The 23035-nt window shown below is 40.1% G+C and overlaps 4 protein-coding genes across 5 annotated transcripts in view; 3 read left to right on the top strand and 1 right to left on the bottom strand.

The window, feature by feature from the left end:
• The window catches only part of mycbpap (mycbp associated protein), a 28016-nt gene extending 15108 nt beyond the window's left edge, over positions 1-12908 (bottom strand). Inside the window, exons 1-2 of one of the 2 annotated variants that reach the window (XM_089005365.1) lie at positions 12867-12908; positions 9771-9841 (exon numbers count right to left, since the gene is read on the bottom strand). In XM_089005365.1, coding sequence (XP_088861491.1) covers positions 9771-9777 — 7 coding nt within the window. In that variant the 5' untranslated portion in view covers positions 9778-9841; positions 12867-12908. Of the gene's footprint in view, positions 1-9770; positions 9842-12866 lie in introns of those variants that run through there. The other variant, XM_089005363.1, reaches the window with a different exon arrangement.
• Positions 2116-5665, top strand: LOC148893000 (GTPase IMAP family member 9-like). The gene is made up of 3 exons (XM_089005959.1): positions 2116-2454; positions 2618-2689; positions 3603-5665. The coding sequence occupies exons 1-3, from the start codon at positions 2445-2447 to the stop codon at positions 4532-4534; spliced, it is 1014 nt and encodes a 337-aa protein (XP_088862085.1). The 5' UTR covers positions 2116-2444; the 3' UTR covers positions 4535-5665.
• Positions 6912-9717, top strand: LOC148892999 (claudin-4-like). Its single transcript, XM_089005376.1, has 2 exons — positions 6912-7070; positions 7938-9717. Exon 2 carries the CDS (start codon positions 8057-8059, stop codon positions 8717-8719), a length of 663 nt encoding a protein of 220 aa, XP_088861502.1. The 5' UTR covers positions 6912-7070; positions 7938-8056; the 3' UTR covers positions 8720-9717.
• Positions 12060-22958, top strand: slc25a10b (solute carrier family 25 member 10b). The gene is made up of 11 exons (XM_089005375.1): positions 12060-12377; positions 15685-15804; positions 16826-16940; positions 17015-17063; positions 18284-18325; positions 18418-18461; positions 18534-18604; positions 20181-20273; positions 20367-20444; positions 20518-20574; positions 21666-22958. The coding sequence occupies exons 1-11, from the start codon at positions 12288-12290 to the stop codon at positions 21765-21767; spliced, it is 861 nt and encodes a 286-aa protein (XP_088861501.1). The 5' UTR covers positions 12060-12287; the 3' UTR covers positions 21768-22958.
• Positions 22959-23035: the final 77 nt, after the last annotated feature.

Raw genomic sequence — 23035 nt, 5'->3', positions numbered from 1 at the left:
GATACCTTGGCTTACGAACCCCTTGGCCTACAAACTTTTCGGTTTACGAACGTTAAATTTATGGAAATTTTACCTTGGCATACAATGAGTGATGTGTCGTTTGCGAATGAACCCGTTCTCAAAGAAAATGGCTGTCTATTAGCTAGCTAGCTTTCTAACTGAGATACTTCCTGGTTGAGTGAAGGCCTACCTCGCTATCTGTTAGCTATTTGTGAGCTATCTATTAGCTAGCTAGCTTTCTATCCGAGTTACGTAGCTATCTATTAGCTGTCTTTTAGTTAGCTAGCTTTCTATCTGAGTTCTGTGTTGAGTGAAGGCCTAGCTAGCTAGCGATCTGTTTGCTATCTATTAGCTCGCTTTCTATCTGAGTTACTTAGCTATCTATTAGTTGTCTTTTAGCTTTCTATCTGAGTTCCGGGTTGAGTGAAGGCCTAGTTAGCTATCTGTTAGTTATCTATTCACTAGCTAGCTTTCTATCCGAGTTATTTAGCGATCTATTAGCTGTCTTTTAGCTAGCTAGCTTTCTTTCCGAGTTACTTCCGGGTTGAGGGAACGTTGGCGCGTGTGGCTGCCACTACTCACCCACAGAAAAACTGATCCTGTGACTGTAAAGTGACCTTGAGAGTTTTGAAAGGCGCTTATAAATAAAATGTATTATTATTATTATTATTATTATTATTATGACCATTGTCCAGACACATCGTAACATAAACCGTTCTTTCATCATTGGAGCAAGTATCAGCTTGGATCTCTCCTCTGTATGATTCAGATTCCACATCCGGTGGAAATGTTGGCATATCTGATCATCGTGAGGGCCATTCTGTTCGTCAACAGTCTATTCAGTTCTTAGTTCGCAGCAGCTGGTAGATATCATTTGACAGAGCTATATGGAAAGCTTGTCACGCAAGTAAGTGAAAGGGCAGCTAAATCAGAAGCAGGGAACAAACCACATATGTAAATAAACAAGCCTGCCATCTGCCAGTATCCAACACACTCATTTTATCACCTTAATTATTGCTTGTGGTTAATATCTGTTTGATGTCCTCGATGCTTGCATCAGACGTATTATCTTCCAATGCTTTTGTTTTATTGTACTATGTATTATGCCAGTTCTTTTTGGTCATCTGGGTCAAAACAAAAGCGCTGAGGATGCTGCAGAGAATATCTTAAAGGACAACCGACACCATTTTTTTTGTTTCCTAAGTGACATCAGAACAACGTTTTATAGCATCTAAAATACCCAAAACACGCAGGCTGATATTTTTAGTCAAATGCAAAACACCAATAAAAATGAGTAAAAGTGTACCAAAACTACTTCAAAATGACCCCGGAAATGGCCAGTTTCAGAAGGTCCCGCCCCCTTGTTCGTGGTTTCACCCCAAGAAGTCTTGCCTTCCTGGAGAATCAAAACAATGGCTTCACATTCGGAGTATATGCTTTCTTGTTACTCATCCAGTTATGAATATGATTCAAATAGTTCTGAAGAGGAAAGCATACATGTTTGCAATCCATTAAAGAATTTATTCCGTGCCATTTTCAGTTATCTGGGGGCGGGAAAAGTAGCACCAAAAAGAGGCAGAAAATGGCGACAAAGCTCAGTGTAAGGAATTAATCATCCCGTTTCCACAGGCTGATTAATTCCTTACACGGAGCTTTGTCGCCCTCTTCTGCCTCTTTTTGGTGCCACACGAACATTTCAGACCAAACAGCAAAACGCATTGACGTGATGGAAGGACTGCTACAATGTGTCCTTTTCTCGCTCAGGGGTGTTCCTTCAGTGACGTCACGTGAGGACTCGTCACCAATTCAAAAACAAGACTTCCGGAATATTCAGCGCGAGTTTTAAAATGTAAAATATAGCTATATGCCGTGGAATCTTTGTAAAATACGCTCAGTAGAAGTCATTCGAAGTGATTTTACAAATTATGGACACAACTTGTCCGGAGACGTCGGTTGCCCTATCAGTGAGCCAGATGCAATCATCAAAACAGCCAAAAATGGCTCGCGAGCCATAGGTTCCTGACACCCATGATCGTGTCTTGATTTTGGCGGAAGTGGAAGTCAGGAAACGAAGGATGTAATGTCTTCTCCCTCCCCTTTCAATAAAGAGGCTAAGAAAAAGAGTGAAATGAACAAACGTTCATCAGAGGAACATCAGGAATTCTGCTCGTGTATTTTATTTACTTTGACATTTTCAAAAGATAACAATTGTGTTCAATCCTCTGAGGATAGACAAAGCCTGCTGGACTGCCAATGTGGGAATTTTCTCTCAAATTCAATTTAAAGACAATACAAGGAAATAGGAAGCGCCCTGTGCAGATCCCAAGCTTCCAGAAGTTTCCCAGTCAAACAAACGGTCTAAAGTAGAATTGAGAGGCGATATAAATTCTCAATTCTAACCTTGAAGAAAGACATTTAGCCACTCGCTAACTGGACATTCTGTAATGGCTGAAGGTAAGACAAATTTGATCATAAATTATCCATTGATCGTGTGACGACCATGAAAAGTTGCTTGGAATGTTGACAGTCAAGAGAGTCAAAGATAACAATCCTTATGTTGTCAATGAGTAATCAATCATTTGTCTTTGTTTTTCCACTTGATTATTTCACCTTACAGCAATACAATTAAGGGAAAAGAAGCAGAAAACTCTCCCTCGATCCGACGGGTGTGGTCTGAATCACTTTGACGGTAGGCTTATGTCTATTCTATTCCTCTTCATGATGATTATTGAGAATGTCAAGACGATCAATCAATTTATGGCCTTTTGTGTTTTGTTTAATATGAAATGGTTGAATACTAATTGCTTCCATGGCTGCATTAACAATGTACTAATTTTCATTTTGGCTTTACTGTGTCTTGAGGTGTCAGATCCGATCTGACACAAGTTGTCTATTTGATCAATCGAAGTCAATAACTGTCAAAAAATCTGCTTGACAGCGATCAATATGTTATATTGACTCACAGTATGAGTGGAATTAAAAGAACAATTTATGATTTTAATTGATTGATGAGGGCTATACCAGTGTCTGAAAGTCATGACAAAAAGTTAGCGGACACCAGGGTAGACAACTCTGAAAGGTTGCCTGCCCCAATTTTTTACAACTTGAAACACAATAAGACGACGAATCGCAAAAAAAAAACAAAAACATTGTTGCGAAGTATAAAGGATTTTTTTTTAATTAAGGAAGTACATACCACAAATTGAGACGGAAGGACTTCTTTAATGGATTGCAAACATGTATGCTTTCCTCTTCAGAACTATTTGAATCACATTCCTAACTGGATGAGTAACAAGAAAGCATCTTCTCCCAATCTGAACTCTCTGAAGCTATTGTTTTGATTCTGGAGCAAGGCAGTGTGTGAACAATAGTGATGTCACGAACACGGGGGCGGGACTTTCTGAATCTGCTCAGTTCCGAGCTCATTTTGTGGCAGTTTTGGGACAATTTAAGTCATTTTTATTGATATTTTTCATTTGACTAAAAATATCAGCCTGTGTGTTTTGGGTATTTTAGATGCTATAAAACGTTTTTCTGATGTCAGTTACAAAAAAATGGTGTCGGTTGTCCTTTAATTATTGACTCCTGGTCATTTCTTTCAGCTGTGGATCTATCTGGAGGCTTGAGAATAGTCCTAGTGGGGAAAACGGGATCAGGGAAGAGCGCAACGGGAAACACCATACTTGGCAGATCTGCTTTCAGGGAGGATCCCAGCCCAGTGTCGGTGACCAAACACTGTGAGACACAGAGCGGCGAAGTGGACGGCACCGCGGTGCAAGTCATCGACACACCAGGCCTGTTCGACACCGCCATCACAGAAGAAGAATTAAAATCCAGAATCGAGGAATGTGTCAAGATGTCAGTGCCTGGTCCTCACGCCTTCCTACTCGTAATCAGGCTTGGGGTGAGGTTCACCGAGGAGGAACGAAACGCCGTCAAGTGGATCCAGGATAACTTTGGCGATGATGCCTCCATGTACACCATCATGCTATTCACATGCAAGGACCAGGCCAAAGCCGACAATGCCCTAAAAGAGTGCAAAGAGCTACGTAGACTCTCCATCACGTTCGGGCGTCGATATCACGCTTTCAACAACAACGACGCAGATGATCGAGTGCAGGTCAAAGAGCTTGTTACTATGATCAAGGAAATGATCCAAGACAATGGCGGTAAGCACTACACTAACCAGATGTATGAGAAAGCCCAGAGCAAGCTAAGAGAAGAAGAAGAACGGAAGAGACAGGAGGAAGAAGAGAAGAAGGAAGAAGAGAAGAAAATGTGGGATGCGGAGAGGGAGAAGCAAGAGAACGAGAGGCAGAAGAAGAAAAAGTCCAAAAAGAAGAACATCTGCGCAGCCTCGGCGGCCGCTGTGGTGCTAGTGTTAGCTGGCATGGTGATTGCCGTGGGGGCCGACACCACTGTGGCGCTGGCGCTTGGAGCGCCGACTCTCCTGTTGGGAGTGTTATGTGGCTTAGTTGCTCTTTGGTTTTGGAAAGGAATTCGATGCAAAGCTAAATCTGATTTTCCGATATAGAAGGAGGTCAGTGGCGAGGACATGATGCACTCTATTCAGCACGCAGTACAGTGATACCTCGGTTTACGAACTTTTCGGTCTACAAACGTTAAATTTATGAAAATTTTACCTTGGTATACAAACTATTTTTCGGGATACACATAGAGTGCCACAATGAGTGAACGAGCCCGTTCTCTGAAAAGAAAATGGCAGCCGGTTTGCTTTGGTCATCTATTCCCGCCCCCAATCTTCGGTTAAAGCTACGTGATTGGTCAAGAACGCAGCAGTGAGGGGAGGTGGTTTAAACAATAAAGACACAGGCAGACGACAGAGAGAGAGACTAACAAAATGGATAGAAAACAGATATTTGGACTCGTTTCAACTTTGACAGTTCAAAGGCATAGTGTAGACTGCAAGGTTAAAATATCCCATTAATCAGGCTCCACAAATAACCCGCACAAGCCATCTGTACACTTGATGCAAAAAGCTATCAACCCAGCTAAACAGAACACAATGGATGAGGAACTAGGTAAAATTATCGCAGAGAAAGCACCTCCAAGGGATCATTCCTCAAGATGGAGAAAGAAATGTTTAATGCTGATGAATTAATTAATTTCATTTGTGCTGTATGTCATGCATGTTAGCATATTTGACAATAAAGCTGACTTTGACTTTGAAAGCGGCCACTCCATTCCATCAAGCCATCAATGACCATCACAGGTAAATAAAACGACTTTATTATACAGTACAGTTTATTTCTTTCATTATAATACCATAACAAATTTATTATACAAAAAAATAAGGCATATTTTGTGTAGTTTTAAGGCTTATGTCGTAGAAAATTATGTTTTATGGGGACCTGGAAACGGATTATTCTCATTTTAATGGTTTCCTATGGGAAATTAATTTTTGGGATACACACTTTTCGCCTTACTCTGTCTGGTAAGCAATTAAGTTCGTAAGCCAAGGTATCACTGTATTTTGTTTTGACCATAAATCCTTAAACTGTCATTTTGACATTGTCTGTTTACAAAATGTTAAACAATCTTCACCGAACTATGCAGCGACCCCTGGATAGAAACTCTCATTTAAACTGTGAACGGTATGATACTTGCTGCCTTTTTACGGATATTAAAATGTATTTAAAAATCATATTAACAAGAGTGTGTATCTTAATAAATGAAGTAAATTACTGCATTGTCATGAATGTAAGTGTCATAACTCTGCTAAAGAATCGTTTTTAAGCAGTCATGTGCTGGCTGTATACTTAGAAACATGACAAGCTCTTCCCTTCAGGAAATGACAGACAATGGGTGAAGTCTGTGTGCTGGCATTTGGATTTAAGAGAGGAAACATCCGGGAGTAACGTCACCTTTGAGTTCACTCAAAGACAAAACATGGGGAAATCAAGGGGGGAAAAAGTGTATTCCTGGTCTTGGAGACGAGGTGACTTCAGAGAGTTTACACTAAAGGGACACAATAGTAGAAGTCAACCTGTCCAGCTCTTGAGAGCCAGCAGAAGCCGCAACTGAATTTATCTATTAAGATGATATTAAAGTGGCCCTGAGAGTTTTTAAATTATTATTATTATTATTATTATTATTATTATTATTATTATTATTATTGAGGGAGGGGGGTTTATTTAATTTTTTAAATTTTTGTTTTAATTTTTGTTTGTTTTTATATTTATTTTTTCTATTTTTGTTGTTATTTTTGGTTGTTTTTTTGGTTTTTGTTTATGGCTTTGTTTTAAATTTTTTTAATTTTTAATATTTTTGAAATTATATATATATATATATATATATATATATATAAATATAACAACAAATAAAAAAAATTAAAATATATGTATATATTTTTGTTTTTTTTTTCTTTTTCTTTTTGTTTTTTCATTTATTTTTGTTTGTTTTTATTTTTTTTTAATGATTTTTTTATTTAGATGATTGTTCTTATTTTTGTTTGTATTTTCGTATTTTTGTTTTTACTTTAATTTGTGTTTTTATTTTTGTTTCTATTCTTGTATTTTTTTAATAATAATAATAATTATTATTATTATTATAAAATAATAGTATTATATAATAATAATACAATATTATTCTATAATAATAATACTAATCATCATCATCATCATCATAACAATAATAATAATAATCATCATCATAACAATAATAATAATAATCATCATCATCATTATTATTATTATTATTATTACATTGTTGATGTTATTCACATTGTCAGGAATATATGAGATGAAAAGCATGTCATTTTTTGGGGTGCAATTTGTCATTAGAAGTCATCATTTTCAACTCAAAAGGAATGTCATAATAAGCAGTCATCATTGGCATTTTCTTCTGCAACACGCGCCTCCAAACAGAGCACCCTTGTCTTGTCATTTACGACATGCATAACTATCTGCGTGTGAGTATAAAGCATGCAGTACGACACACTGCAGGCCTCCTACGCTCTCCTCGGCACGAGCGATGTACAAAACAAGCTAGCCAGTCATAAGAAAAGAAGGAAAGACTGAAGACACTGACAATTCACATCATCAACATTGGTAAGAGTTTTTTAATTAAGTTTAAATACTCCGAATGCGTCGAAAATACTCCGAATTTTGGTGGCAACTGATTACGTCAAAGTTTTTGAGTAGTGAAAAGACATTTTGTTAAGTATGATTGAACTTCAAAAATATACCTTCAGTTTACTCAAATGCTTTCTTTATATTGTAGTTTTTGAGTAGTGGAAATAAATGTTATAAGTTTGACTGAACTAAAAAGATGTACTTTCAGTTTACTCGTGTTTTCTTGTTGTTATCTTAATTTTTTTAAGTTAAGACGTCTTGCATTGCTTGAGAATCAAAACAATGGCTTCAGATTTGGAGAATATGCTTTCTTGTTACACCTCCAGTTATGAATATGATTCAAATAGTTCTGAAGATGAAAGCATACATGTTTGCAATCTATTAAAGAATTTATTTGTGCCATTTTGAGGCAACATTGGGGGAAAATCTCTCACCCAAAAAAAGAGGCACAAAATGGCGACCTCCTGTGGCCACCTCTGTTTCCACAGGCTCCTAAATTCCTTATATGGAGCTTGGATGCCCTCTTCTGGCGGCTTTTGGGTGCAACACAAGTACATGTACAGCAAAATACATTGACGTGATTGAATTGCTACAATGTGTCTTTTTTCGGTCAGGGGCGGTCCTTTAGTGACGTCACATACGGACTCGTCACCAACTCAAAAACAAGACTTCCTGAATATTCAGCGCGAGTCTTAAAATGTCAAATCTAGCTATATGCGCTGGAATCTTTGTAAAATACGCTCAGTAGAAGTCATTTGAAGCCATTTTACAAATTATGGACACAACTCGTCCGGAGACGTCAGTTGTCCTCTAATTGTGCTGCAAAACATGTCATCTCTGCAGAATACGGCGTTGAAGAAACGGACTGATTTGGGGCGGCTTATGACAAACCCACATCGAACGAGCAAGGCATCCTGGGGGAATTTTGAATTCTGTCAAAGAGAAACGTTTGTCAAGCAAACATGGCGTCGACCAGACTTGAGCTACTGGGCTTGATCTTAGCAGTACTCGGCTGGCTGTGCGGGATATTGGTGTGCGCCGCCCCTCTTTGGCGCGTGTCGGCTTTTGTGGGTGGGGAATTGGTCATCGCCCAGGTGATGTGGGAAGGACTATGGATGAACTGTCTGTCTCAGACCACAGGTCAGATCCAGTGTAAGACCTACGACTCCACACTAGCCCTACCCACGTCCACTCAAGCCGCCCGTAGCGTCGTCGTCCTCTCTTTGCTACTCTGTATTCTAGCCCTCCTACTTGGGGTAATGGGGGCCAAGTGCACCCACTGCCTTGGTGACAACAACCAAAGCTCCAAAGCTAGGCTGAGTAGGCTAGCGGGGGCGCTCTTCATTGCGGCCGCTTTGGCGTTTTTCATCCCCGTCTCTTGGACCGCCTTTGCGGTCATCAGGGACTTTTACGACGTGAATGTTGCAGCGCCTCTCAAGAGAGAGTTAGGACCGGCGCTGTATCTGGGCTGGGTGGCCAGCGTGCTGCTGCTCCTGGGAGGCGTTCTTCTGCACATTGGATCTTCTCCAAAAGGAGGATTGCCAGTTGGAAGAGCAGCTAAAGACAACAACCCACATTCAGGGGTAGCCGGAGAGGCAAAGCAACAAGAGAAGTCTTTTGTGTAAGCAGTGTCTGAAACTCATGACAAAAAGGTAGCGGACACCTTGGCAGACAACTCTGAAAAGTTGCCTGCCCGGCCATAAAGTTGCCTGCCCCATTTTTTTCACAACTTGAAACACAATAAGACGACTAACCGCCCAAAAAAAGCAATTGTGACGAAGTATAAAGGATTTTTTTGCCTAAAAAAAACTGCCATACGAACGTTCGTTTGGCAATTTCAATACTCTGCACGGCAGCCAATCAGAAGCCTGTTTCGTGCTTCGGACTATACCGTGACTATAAAGTGTACTTGAGAGTTTTGAAAGGCGCTTAGAAAGAGGAGTCCATGTGGCTTGTAGCGGTTTGCTTGTAGCTTTTGCTTTATTGTATAAAACAAACGTTTGATTTGAAACGTCAAAGTTGTACACCCCGGGCCTCCGGGCAGACGTTATTTCAAACGATGGTGTAAGATGTGTTGGATTCCGTTATAATAATAATAATAATAATAATAATAATAATAATAATAATAATAATACATTTTATTGCAAGTGCCTTTCAAAGCTCTCAAGGACGCTTTACAGTCACAGAAATGAATAATTGAAAACCCAATAAAGGCAAAGCCTGAAAGTGTTTTGTACGCTATTTCTGGTCATGTCCGCCATCTTTAATGTGGCAGCGACCCCCTCAGATGAATGGACGATACCTTCACTGACTAACGAACGTGTACACTATTTCTGGTCATATTGTCATAAATACATAATGACATAATAACATAAATAATGTAAGACAAAATAATGTTATACTAAGGGAACTGCTGCATTGTTTTTCAATTCAACAAACTAAATGTTTTTCTTTTCATGACCACACATTTAGCGCTGTGACCTGTACACAGGGAAGTACACAGAGGTATATTTTGCAATTATAAATCCAATCACATTATTTTTGGGGGGACATTGGTATTGTTAATATTTGCAGTGTGTTTTTTTTTCATTTGGTATTTGGATATTAAGGATGACACCAATAAACGCAAACTAGTGTGAAGCCTTTCTTGCCTTACCGATATCGAGCCATAATCACCTTGCATTATTTTCTGTGCTTCCAAAGTCGTCGTAGAAGATATGTCGGGCTTTTTCGTGATCCGCCAGAAACTGCCAAAAGACATAATCGAATAGCCATTTACCCATGGTGCATTGCAGTATTTACATCAAACATAGCGGATGGTTGCAATATGAGAACATGTGTAAAACTCTAAAAGACATCATTGTACAAATCGAGCTGGTTATCTCGCTAGCTAGCTATTTTCTGTCTATTCGCTAACTTAACGAACTAGCTAGCTATCTATTTATCTAAGTATCTATCTATCTATTTATTATCTAGCTAGCTGTTAGCTAGAAATATAGCTAGCTATATATTGACTAGCTATTAGCTAGCTAGCTAACTTTCTATCTATTTGACCTATTCCGGGATGAGTGAACGCTGGCGCGTGTGACTGCCGATGCTCACCCACAGAAAAAAACTTATTTCTGACTATAAAGTGACCTTCAGAGTTTTGAAAGGCGCTTATAAATGAAATGTATTATGACGATTATTATTATTATTATTATTATTATTATTATTATTATTATTATTATTATTATTATTATTATTATTATTATTATACAACACCCCCACCCCACCACCCCCACGGACCGGAACACCTGTGGCTTATTCTTGAATGATGTACAACCACAACCTCGAACTTTACACATGCCATTTTTATACGAAGCCATAAAGTCATTCTATTTAAGGATGCCTGGCACGTGGAAGATCTCGAACAATGCGGAGCACGACATCGTGAGCTGTAAGGCACACCACACGTTACTGCATATGCGGTTTGAGGACAAGAGATTGCAAACTAATGGAGAACCGTCGCTTTAAGACAGTGTTTATCAACATTGTTTGAGTTAAGGTGTCGTTTTTTTCCATTGGAAAAAAAATTGCGGTACACCACAAATTATATCGGAGGAACGGATGCAGTCAGCTACGTGTTGCCACACGGATGAATAATAAATGACCCTCCCAGTCTTTACAGCACAGAGACCGGACAATGCCATACGTATTTGCAGAAACTGATAAATAACTGTTTTTATATAAAAAATACTTTTAAAAAAGTGTCATTGTATAATTTCTTACGGTCTTTCACGACTAGTGTGCCGCGGCACAGGGATTGAAAATCACTGCTTTAAGAGACACAAAGCCGTAGCCTAGAGTGAGGAAAAAGCGGTCTGAACTGGCGTGTGCTCAAAGTGGACTTTGGCAAGGGGGGTACGGACGAGGGGCGGGTAGGCAGTTTCGGCGTCCACGTCTCCAATTGGCTGCTCCTCCTCTCCGCTTTTCAGCTGCTTCCTGGATCGCTGCACATTGTGCGAAATTACCACTCACGAGTGATGGGAATTCCGGCTCTTTTTAGAGAGGCGGTTCTTTTGGCTGGGCGCACTAAAAAAAGATTCGACTCTTTTGGCTCCCATTTGGCTCCTCAGTTTTTTTAGTTGCTTAAATTAATGAACTATCATGATCAGCTGCCACTAATTTGCTTTTCATATTAATAATGCTGTAATCCCAACTAGTAAAATGTATCTATCTATTAGCTATCTGGCTATCTAGCTATACAGCTGGCTATTTATTAGCTATATGGCTATCTATAATAATCATAATAATAAATAAATAAATTTCATTTATAAGCGCCTTTCAAAACTCTCAAGGTCACTTTACAGTCACATGATAAGTTTTTTTTTTGCGGGTGAGCAGCGGCAGCCACATGCGCCTGCATTCACTGAACCCGGAAGTAATTCAAATAGATAGAAAGCTAGCTAGCTAGCCAATCGATAGCCAACAGATACATAGCTAGGTAGCCAGCCGGCAAGATAGTGAATAGATAGATAGCTAGATCAATGTGGACAAGTACAGTAGACAAAAGTTATCACATTATGCTGTTATTATTCAATTATTATCATTTTTACTAGTTTGTATTATAGCATTATTAATACGAAAAGCAAATGAGTGACAGCGAGCTAGTTAGTTAACTGTCTAGCTGGCTATCTAGTGGCTATATGTGCGCTGGCTAGCTAGCGTTTTATCTATTTGAGTTACTTCCTGGTTGAGTGAACGCTGGCGCGTGTGGCTGCCGCTGCTCACCCGCAGAAAAACAGATCCTGTGACTGTAAACTGACCTTGAGAGTTTTGAAAGGTGCTTATAAATTAAATGTATTATATTATATTATACACGACTCCCATTTCAGGCTCTTTTGTTAGGAGCCGGCTTTCTGAAGTCAACGAAGAGAGCCGGCTCTAGGAACCGGCTCGTTCTCGAACGACACATCACTACCACGCACGCAGCCAAGCGCTTGCTCCCGGTAAATATGTGACGGGAGTGTGCACGATTCATCTGGAGCCAAAGTGCACGCCTTTTGCCGGAATGTTTGAAGATTAACAAGGTCGCGAAACAAATACTAACGCAACTACCGTTAGCGAAGATCCCTGACGGGCGGACCGAGCGATTAACAAGGAAAGAAGCCACAGCTGTCGCTGCACCGTGCGAGAACTTCGGACGCGGCCATGACCGAGACACGGAAGACGCGGTGGTATTTCGGCGGCTTGGCGTCATGTGGAGCCGCCTGCTGCACGCATCCTCTGGATCTCCTCAAGGTGATGGGGCGGTGAGACTAGATGAGACCAGTCGAGGGGTGGCGGGCCTTAACACAGACTGCAGCTATTTTTAACATTTGTGATTGACACTAATCGCTTTAAAATCAATATCTACTTTCCTCATTTGATGCTCGGCGTGGAAAATATTGCCTTCATCGTGCACGTGGCATGATACATTGGCTTAAGAATTTAATTGGTTCCCAGACAGAGTGTGTAAGGCGAAAAGTGTGTATCCCAAAAATTACTTTCCCATAGGAAACCATTAAAATGAGAATAATCCGTTCCAAGGTCCCTATAAAACATAATTTTCTACTTTTTAATATTCTAAACTTTAAAACTACACAAAATATACCTTATACTTCTGTGAGAGACAGCAGAAATCAAGTGTGCACGCTAATGAGCCGTGTGCAGGCTAGCTAGCAGTAACTTTGCGTATAGACCCGGCCAGTTGACTTTCAATCCGATCGTCAATAAAGTCGTTTTATTGACCTTTGTGATGGTCGTTGATGGCTTGATGGAATGGAGGTGCCGGTTTCATCAGCATTAAACACTTGATGAGGAACGTATCCTTCTTCTTTCGCCATCTTGAGGAATGATCCCTTGTAGGTGCTTTCTCTGCCATAATTTTATCTTGTTCCTCATTCAATTGTGTTCTGTTTGCTGGGTTGATAGTTTTTTGCATCAAGTGTACAGATGGCTAGTGCGGGTTATTTGTGGAGCCTGATTGATGTGATATTTTAACCTTGCAGTCTGCACTCTGCCTTTGAACTATCAAAGTTGAAACAAGTCCAGTTTTATCATTAGTGACTAAATGATTGCTCTGGGTTATCAATGAATAAATACTTCTGGTGAAACCACTGCATACTGACAGCTCGCATGCGCTTTTAAAACGTGGTAATGGCAGCATCACATGACCTTGACAGCTCTCACTGGCCTCTGGTGAATCATGTGCTTTGTAATGAATAACAGGACGTCCGCACTCACAAAATGGTTTTGTTTTTGGGGTCAACTATAGTCCACTGTAATTGACGGCGTCTAATCGAGGCGTATTTTGATTGCGACAGAAAAAGAGTGAAGTAACATTTGCTTTGTCACAACGATGACTTTTATACTCCATTGTCATCTTTTTAGAACATTCCTCCAAAGAACAGGGAAGTTTATTTTCACTTTGCCAACTACTGAACACTAATCAGAGTACAGTAGGGTTGCAGAGAGTAGGGGGCATTTAAAGGACAACCGACACCATTTTTTTGTTTCCTAACTGACATCAGAAAAACGTATTATAGCATCTAAAATACCCAAAACACGCAGGCTGATATTTTTAGTCAAATGCAAAACACCAATAAAAATGAGTTAAAGTGTCCCGAAACTACTTCAAAATGACCCCGGAGATGGCGAATTTCAGAAGGCCCCGCCCCCTTGTTCGTGACGTCACGCCAGGACGTCTTGCCTTGCTCGAGAATCAAAACAATGGCTTCAGATTTGGAGAAGATTCTTTCTGTTCACTCATCCAGTTATGAATATGATTCAAATAGTTCTGAAGAGGAAAGCATAAATGTTTGCAATCGATTAAAGAAGTCCTTCTGGATCATTTTGGACTCCAATGTAGCGTCCCAGAAAATGCACAAGATGGCGCCCAAGCTCCATTGGAAATGGACTGATTTATCTGCTGGGAATTTGTGTCAACTAGTATCAAATAGTAGTTCTGGTACAACACACAATGATTCACCATTGTGTTATTTATGTGTTTTCCTTGTAATTTCGCCATCAACGAAAAAAAGCCCAATGCATTGTGTGTCGCTTTCTCGGTCAGGGGCGGTCCTGACGTGACGTCACGTCAGGAATTGTCACCAACTCAAAAACAAGACTTCCTGAATATTTAGCGTGAGTCTTAAAACGTAAAATATAGCGATATGCCATGGAATCTTTGTAAAATATGCTCAGTAGAAGTGTCATTTGAAGTGATTTGACAAATTATGGACACAACTTGTCCGGAGGCGTCGGTTGTCCTTGAAAGACTGAGAAACCGTCAAACAGAAATCCCTATTAGAGCAAAGAACAAAGGCCACATTGTGAAATTGCAGACCCCCTATGTCCTGATGTCCTGTTGAGAAAACTCTTATCTTACTGTGACAACAAAAGCCACCTATTTAAAATGGCATTTTCTGTGTAGCTCTCTCTCTTGTTTCTATTTATAATTGTATTTTATTTATTGCATTCTATTTGTGATTATATTTTATTTATTATAGTACCTATCTTTGTCTGTGACTGTAAAGTGTCCTTGAGAGCTTTGAAAGGTGCTTAAAATGTATTATTGTTATTATTATTATTATTCACACAGGTTTTTTTATGAGGAATGTTAGTTTATTCATAAAATTGTGTGTTGGTGTCAAATGCATTGCGGTCGCTGTCTTTGAAAATTAAATGGACATATTTGGGGGAGGGGGGTGGAGAAACTATTTTTATAAACTTGTTATAAAGTTCAGCAGGTAAGAATACTAAAAAAAAAATACGTTAGGTAACGTTGTGAAACTTGCAGAGTTGAGATTTTGCAAAACCCATAGCTCAGCTTCCTCTTAAACAACAAAACTGCCGTACAGCAGTTTTAAAACCACTGCATTAGCTCCTGGTGTGTTTTAAGGTTGATTTTATAATAATAATAATAATAATAATAATAATAATAATAATAATAATAATAATGCATTTCATTTATAAGCACCTTTCAAAACTCTCAGGGTCACTTTACAGTCACAGGATTTTTTTTTTCTATGGGTGAGCAGCGGCAGCCACACGTGCCAGCGTTCACTCAACATGGAACTCAAATAAATAGAAAGCTAGCCAGCTAGCTAATAGAGAGCCAATAGTCAGTGAGCTAGATAGTTAGCCAGCCAGCTAGATAGCTATACAGCGAGCCATATAGCTAGATAGCTAATAGATAGATAGCCAGCTGGACAATATAGCTAGCTAGAGATGGTTTTAGGTAGCTTTTGTAGCGCTAGCTAGATATCTCTGTATTTATTTAATCATCTATTTATTTACAGTAGTGAAATTGTTTGTTTTTGCTGTCACAGGATACATTTTTGTGCGGGTGAGCAGCGGCAGCCACATGCGCCAGTGTTCACTCAACGGCGAAGTAACTCAAATAGATAGAAAGCGAGATAGCTAGCTAGCTAATGGATAGCTAATAAATAGATAATAGATAGCCTACATAGCCAACATCTAGCCAGTAGACAGCTTACAGCCAGCCAGCTAGACCGCTAATATCTAGCCAGTTTTATGCCAATTATGTTATGTATGTTGTTTGCAGGTACACCTCCAAACACAGCAGGAGGTCAAGAAGAGGATGTTTGGCATGGCCGTTCATGTGGTGAAGAACAATGGGGTGCTTGCTCTTTACAATGGCCTTTCTGCTTCCCTTTGCAGACAGGTAAAAAGGACGTGCATACATGTTATTGGCAAGTGTTAAAGGACAACCGACACCTTTTTTTTGTTTCCTAACTGACATCAGAAAAACGTTTTATAGCATCTAAAATACCCAAAACACATAGGCGGATATTTTTTGTCAAATGCAAAACACCAATCAAAATGAGTCAAAGTGTCCCAAAACTACTTCAAAATGACATCGGAAATGGTGAGTTTCAGAAGGTCCCGCCCCCTTGTTCGTGATGTCACGCCAGGACGTCTTGCCTTGCTCTAGAATCAAAACAATGGCTTCAGATTCGGAGAAGATGCTTTCTTGTTACTCATCCAGTGATGAATATGATTCAAATAGTTCTGAAGAGGAAAGCATAAATGTTTGGAATCGATTAAAGAAGTCCTCCCGTATCAATTCGAGCAGTCAGGACTCAAATATAGCGTCCCAGAAAATGCACAAGATGGCGCTCCAGCTCCGTTGGAAAAGGGCTGATTTGTCTGCTGGGAATTTGTGTGAGCTAGTATCAAATAGTAGTCTTGGTGCAACACACAACGATTCACCATCGCGTTATTAATGTTTTTTCCTTCTAATTTCGCCATCAACACAGATCAACACGTAGTTTACAGACCAAACAAAGTACCCAGAATGCATTGTGTGTTGCTTTCTCGGTCGGGGGCGTTGCCTCCGTGACGTCACTTAGGGCATGGTCAACTCGAAAACAAGACATCCTGAATATTCAGCACGAGTCTTAAAACGTAAAATATAGCTATATGCGGTGGAATCTTTGTAAAATACGCTCAGTAGAAGTCATTTGAAGTCATTTTACAAATTATGGACGCAACTTGTCCGGAGGTGTCGGTTGTCCCTAAAATATATGATATTTTTTTTCTCCCAGGCCTCGTTTATAACGCGCACCCAAACATCCAGTTCTTTTATAGGTAGAACATTTTGCACCTTATACTCGAATAAATCAAGTCGTTGAAAATGGTACAAATAGCTCAAATGTCTTGTTTTTTTATCCTCTGCTCTTCAGATGTCTTATTCGCTTACCAGATTTGCCATCTATGAGACTGTAAGGGACATGATTGGAAACAAAAGCCAGGGCCCCTTGCCTTTCTACCAAAAAGTCTTGTTGGGAGCTTTTGGAGGTGCGTGCACTCACACACACACACCGCCACAGAGACAATCAACAAATAAACTGACAATATTGTTACTTCAATAGGTTTTACGGGGGGGTTTGTTGGCACACCAGCAGACATGGTCAATGTCAGGTAAACATGACAAGAATGCACGTACAGTGGGGCGTCGGTTTACGAACACCTTGCCTTACGAAATTTTCGGTTTACGAACGTTAAATTGATGAAAATTAACCCTTGGATGAAGCACTACTTTTCGGGATAGACACGGAGCGCCGCCCCACCACAGCTGGCGGAGTAATCTTCGGCGGAAGAACACCAAAGCACACGACCGAATAGCACCCCAGCCGGCCTACCTTTCCACACCCCCTTTCTCTTGAGTGCACACGTCGATCGTCTCCAAGGATTTTTTTACGGATACTTTTGCTGTTATGGGACCGAAAAAGACCCCACTACAGGCTCGTGTTCAGCCGAAGAAGACACAAAACAACATTACAGTCGAGGAGAAGAAGGAGATCATTGAAAAACACGATCGAAGTGTGCGTTTGTCTGATGTAGCGGCCCAGTACGGATATGCTAAGTCCACCATTGCTACCATCCTTCGCAACAGAGAAGCGATTAAAGGTGCGTGTGTTGAACGGCAAATTCACTCTGATATCGGCAACCTGGAAGTTTGCCGTTTACTGATGATTTTAAAGCGAGCAACGGATCATTACTCGTCATGGTGAGACAGCCAGTTCTGACAGTAAAGCTGCTGACGCCTACAAGGGATCATTCCTTGAAATGGTGAAAGAAAAATGCTACGTACCTCAGCAAGTATTTAATGCAGATGAGACAGGCCTTTGTTGGAAAAAGATACCTAACCGGACTTTCATGACACAGGAAGAGAAGTCTGAACCCCATTCCATCAAGCCATCAACGACCATCACAAAGGTAAATAAAACGACTTTATTATACAGTGCAGTACCAGGGCAAATTGGGCAATCAGGCCAGTCGTCAGTCAGGACAATAGAGGCAATCAGTGGAGCCGCAGGGATTAGTCCTCTGCTCCCCTCAACCTATACAGTACAGTTTATTTCTTTAATTACAATACAATAGCACATTTATTATACATACAATAAGGTATATTGTTTGTAGTTTTAAGGCTTATTTAGTTGAAATTTATATTTTATTGAGACCTGGGAACGGATTATTCTCATTTTAATAGTTTCCTATGGGAAATGAACTTTTGGGATACACACTTTTCGCCTTACACACTCTGTCTGGAAACCAATTAAGTTCGTAAGCCAAGGCCCCACTGTAGCTTTAAAGTCGTCTTTAGTCATTTATTGATTAGCATTATTTTTTCTTTCCAGGATGCAAAATGACATGAAACTACCTGCAGAACTAAGAAGAAAGTATGTGATGCAGAATATCTCCAACATATGCAATCACCTAACATTAACCTTCTCTGAAAAAATGTTCATCTAAGTCCGTTTTCTTCTACCAGCTACAAACATGCTATTGACGGGCTCTTCAGAGTCTTCCAAGAAGGTAACGTCAGCAACCTGTACTGCGACTACAAGGTCATACAATGTCATTTGTGACTTCTGAGCTTTCTCGCAGAGGGTTTGAGGAGGTTGTTCTCGGGAGCCACCATGGCATCCAGCAGAGGAGCCTTGGTCACTGTGGGACAGGCAAGTAATTTCACTTATTGGTAAATGGATGCATCCGTATTATTATTTATTATTTATTATTTATTATTTATTATTATTAGCTATTTGGCTGACTGTCTGGCTGGCTATCTATTAGCAATCTGCCTCGCTAGCTAGCTAGCTATTTGATATCTATTTGCGGCCTATTATCTGTCTGGTTGGCCCTCTGGCTGGCTATCAGCTATCTATTTAGTTCGATATCTATTCAATGGCTGTTAGCTAGCTTGCTAGCTTTCTGTCTATTCGATTTATTCCGGGTTGAGTGAACGCTGGCGCATGTGGCTGCCGCTGCTTACCCACAGAAAAACTGATCCTGTGACTGTAAAGTGACCTTGAGAGTTTTGAAAGGCGCTTAGAAATGAAATGTATTATTATTTTTATTATTATTATTATCCCTTTTTTTACATTCAGTACATGTTTACTTAGCTTTGTTAAATGAATTCCTCCTCCAAAAACAAAATCGATCAAAGCGATTACAAATCCCTATTCATCTGTACCCAAGAAGCCAAATTGAATTGAAGTTACTTAATGGCACATTAGTGGATTATCGGTCAATCAATATTTGAAATGAATTGAGAAGTGGTTGAAATGGTTTCATTGAAATATTAATGAGTTATGAGCAAGAGCTACATTGAGGTACTTGCACACGTTTATGTGCGTTATTTAATGCGTTTGTATGAAACAGTGAAGGATTTTTTTTTTTGGTCAGATCTTTACAATTAAGTCTGTTAAGGTCGTACAAAATGCAAGATTTATTTGTAACTTATGACTGAATAAAATGAATGAAACAGTCACATAAATGCCAATCAAACATTATCGGGGAAAACAATCCAAATGAGTTGTTTAGCATGAATGAGAATCTAACTTTACATTTGCTGCCGAATATCAGAGAGAAAGCTAGTTAGCTAGCTAATGGATGGCTAATAAATAGCTAATAGCTATCAAAATAGCTAGACAGCTAATAGCCAACAGCTAGACAGCCAGCTAACAGCTAATAGCGAGCCAGCTAGCTAATGGATAGCTAATAAATAGCTAATAGATAGCCAGATAGCCAACACCTAGTCAGCTAGACAGCTTACAGCCAGACATACAGCTAATAGCTAGCCAGCCATCTAATGGATAGCTAATATGTGGTTAATAGATAGCGACATCGCCAACCGCTAGCCAGCTAATAGCCAGCTAGCTAATGGATAGCTAATATATCGTCAGATAGCCAGCTAGACAGCTAATATCTAGCTAAAGGATAGCGAATAGATAGCTAGATAGCTTCCAGCCAGCCAGACAGACAGCTAATAGCGAGCCAGCTAGCTAATAGATAGCTAATAGATAGTCAGATAGCCAGCTAGACAGCTAATATCTAGCTAATGGATAGCGAATAGATAGCTAGATAGCTTACAGCCAGCCAGCCAGACAGACAGCTAATGGATAGCTAATATATGGTTAATAGATAGCGACGTCGCCAACAGATAGCCGGCCAGCTAGACAGCTAATAGCCAGCTAGCTAGCTAATGGATTGAACCAGATGTACCCGATATGCCTTTTTTTTTCCTTCCTCCAGTTGGCATGTTATGACCAGGCCAAGCAGCTAGTTTTGGGAACGGGGATGATGGGAGATAACATGTTCACACATTTCCTGTCCAGCTTCATCGCTGTAAGTGTCAGATTATTCAAAGGTTGGATCGTCATTGGCTAAATGAGCATTTTGTTCAAAATGAACCACCGTTTTCTTGTCAACTGTCTACAGGGAGGTTGTGCAACGTTCTTATGCCAGCCTCTTGACGTTCTAAAAACCCGACTCATGAATTCAAAAGGGGAGTACACTGTGAGTGCAGCTTCACTCCTTATTGCCATTTTTTAAGCTAGCATGGATTTAAGTGGTGTCAATGTACTTTCAGGGTGTACGACATTGCTTACAAGAAACTGCTAAGTTGGGTCCCCTTGCATTTTACAAGGTAGTGACAATTTATTTTCAAAATACAGCGATACCTCGGCTTACGAACCTTTTGGCTAACGAACTTTTCGGCTTACGAATGTTAAATTCACGAGAATTTAATCTTGGCATACAAACTATTTTTCGGGATACACACGGAGCGCCACAATGAGTGATGTGTCGTTTGCGAACGAGCCCGTTACAGAAACACAGAGCTGGAAATAAACATAGATAGGCAGGAGAGAGAGAGAGAGAGTGCGAAAATGGATAGAAAACAGTGAGATTTGGACTCATGTCAACTTTATTGATAGAGAGTGTAGACTGCAAGGTTAAAATACCCCATGAATCAGGCTCCACAAATAACCCGCAAACCCGTGGGTCATTTGGTACAGGGCCGCGCAGAAAGAATAAATAATTTACATAAACTGAAAAATGAAAAATTACCCGATTCCAAAACAAACATGCGGATCAAACCTCTAAAGATGGAGGACACTGATTTGCTGTGCCGACCCCTTGAAGGGAAAAGTCGAAAGGAAAAGAAGACCAGATTACAACCGTCTATGACTTACTCTTGACGCATGTCAAAACGCTTGTCGAGGTCACGTGATACATCCCGCTAAAATTAGCCCACCATGAGCTAGCAAAATGAGTAAAAAAAAAAAACACATGTCTTTGGAAAGTTTCTTTATGCGCCGATCCGTGAAAATATTGTCTGACATTAAACCGGTCCGTGGCGCAAAAACGGTTGGGGACCGCTGCCCTAGTGGACAATCGTTGAATTACATATCATTAAAAATATCAATTCCATTTCGATTTTGCATTTGTTTTCACTTTTAAATTATCCTGCTGGCCTGATCAAACCTGCTTGGGGGCCGGTACCGGCCCGCGGACCGTATGTTTGACACATGGGGACCTGGGAACGGATTATTCTCATTTTAATGGTTTCCTATGGGAAATTCATGTTTGAGATACACACTTTTCGCCTTACACACTCTGTCTGGCAACCAATTAAGTTCGTAAGCCAAGGTATCACTGTAACATGACTTGTTTTTTTTCTTCTCCAAGCTTCACGATTACTTATAGCATGATCTGCTTGCGTACATTGCCTGTCAGGGTCTTGTTCCTGCAGGGATCCGCTTGATTCCTCATACAGTGCTCACGTTCATCTTCCTGGAACAACTCAAAAAGAATTTTGGGATTCGTATCATCTCCTGATGGCCAAGCGTGACTGGTCCCGTATTGTACCACTCCGCTGTGATCATTAGAAGAGGGGAAGCCACGGATGGCTTGGTGGTGTTGCTTCCACTTGCTCTACCTCGACATTCTGAAAGGTATTTGGTGGAACAAAATGAGGAGATGTCTAGGATTCATGGAAACAGCCTGCTATCCTCAAACAAATATGTCCTTTATGATTTCATGTCATCTCATGTTGATTTAATTTGATCATTTCAAGCCTCGGTTTGCTAACATCTGAATGAAAATGACTTGATTGTGACTTAAAGGACAACCGACATCGTTTTTTTTTTGTTTGCTAACTGACATCAGAAAAACGTTTTATAGCATCTAAAATAGTCAAAACACGCAGGCTAATATTTTTAGTCAAATGCAAAACACCAATACAAATGACTTAAAGTGTCCAAAAACAACTTCAAAATGAAACCGGAAATGGCCAGTTTCAGAAAGTCCCGCCCCCTTGTTCGTGACGTCACGCAAGGACGTCTTGCCTTGCTCGAGAATCAAAACAATGGCTTTGGATTCGGGGATCCTTTGGATTCTGAACTCTCTGAAGCCATTGTTTTGATTCTGGAGCAAGGCAGTTTGTGATGGAGTATCCTGGGGGGGGGGGGGGGGGGGGGACTTTCTGAATCTCGCCAGTTCCGTGCTCATTTTGTGGCAGTTTTGGGACATTTTATTTTCATTGGTGTTTTGCATTTGACTAAAAATATCAGCCTGCGTGTTTTGGGTATTTTAGATATTATAAAACGTTTTTCTGATGTCAGTTAGGAAACAAAAAAAGGTGTCTGTTGTCCTTTAAGGATGACTGGTTGTGTATGGTATGTGACGTCAGCGATGAAACTTACTCAACGTTTGGTTCGCCGTGATGTGAATCTTTGTCGTGTTGCCTTACTCTATTTGTCCTCGTGGGGGCAGTATGGCGCCGTGTGATTGTGCACAATCCCATCGTCAACCTTCGACATTCATCCCAGGTTGGATTTTTTGGGGGGGGAAGAACCACCAACTTGACATGTGCTGCATGCCCTCGAAAATGTGACCTCTAAATAAGCCTTATTTACTTATCTGGATGAACAAACACCCGTTGCTATGTGTGTGTCGTTTATGCATTTTCATTTACATTTCAAAAAAAATAAATAACTTTTTAGAATTAAATTACACTCATTACAATTATATGTGAGTCTGTTTGTTTTTTTCAGTGTGTCAATTACGAATTAGCATTTCATGCTAAATCTCAACACTATTGCTTA

Source organism: Hippocampus bargibanti, linkage group LG10, assembly GCF_051943395.1.
Source record: "Hippocampus bargibanti isolate YZ-2025 linkage group LG10, ASM5194339v1, whole genome shotgun sequence".
Taxonomy (NCBI): Eukaryota; Metazoa; Chordata; class Actinopteri; order Syngnathiformes; family Syngnathidae; genus Hippocampus; species Hippocampus bargibanti.
The sequence above is the reverse complement of the archived record's forward strand: the minus strand, read 5'-3'. Positions and strand labels throughout refer to the sequence as shown.

What these genes read in the sequence shown, in the direction of transcription:
- LOC148892999 (XM_089005376.1), top strand. Translation starts at nt 8,057, where the DNA reads ATGGCGTCGACCAGACTTGAGCTACTGGGCTTGATCTTAGCAGTACTC.
- LOC148893000 (XM_089005959.1), top strand. An exon ending in TGGTCTGAATCACTTTGACG is followed by an intron (nt 2,690 to 3,602) that starts GTAGGCTTATGT and finishes CATTTCTTTCAG; the next exon opens with CTGTGGATCTATCTGGAGGC.
- slc25a10b (XM_089005375.1), top strand. Translation starts at nt 12,288, where the DNA reads ATGACCGAGACACGGAAGACGCGGTGGTATTTCGGCGGCTTGGCGTCA. An exon ending in ATCCTCTGGATCTCCTCAAG is followed by an intron (nt 12,378 to 15,684) that starts GTGATGGGGCGG and finishes TGTTGTTTGCAG; the next exon opens with GTACACCTCCAAACACAGCA. An exon ending in CCTGCAGAACTAAGAAGAAA is followed by an intron (nt 18,326 to 18,417) that starts GTATGTGATGCA and finishes TTCTTCTACCAG; the next exon opens with CTACAAACATGCTATTGACG.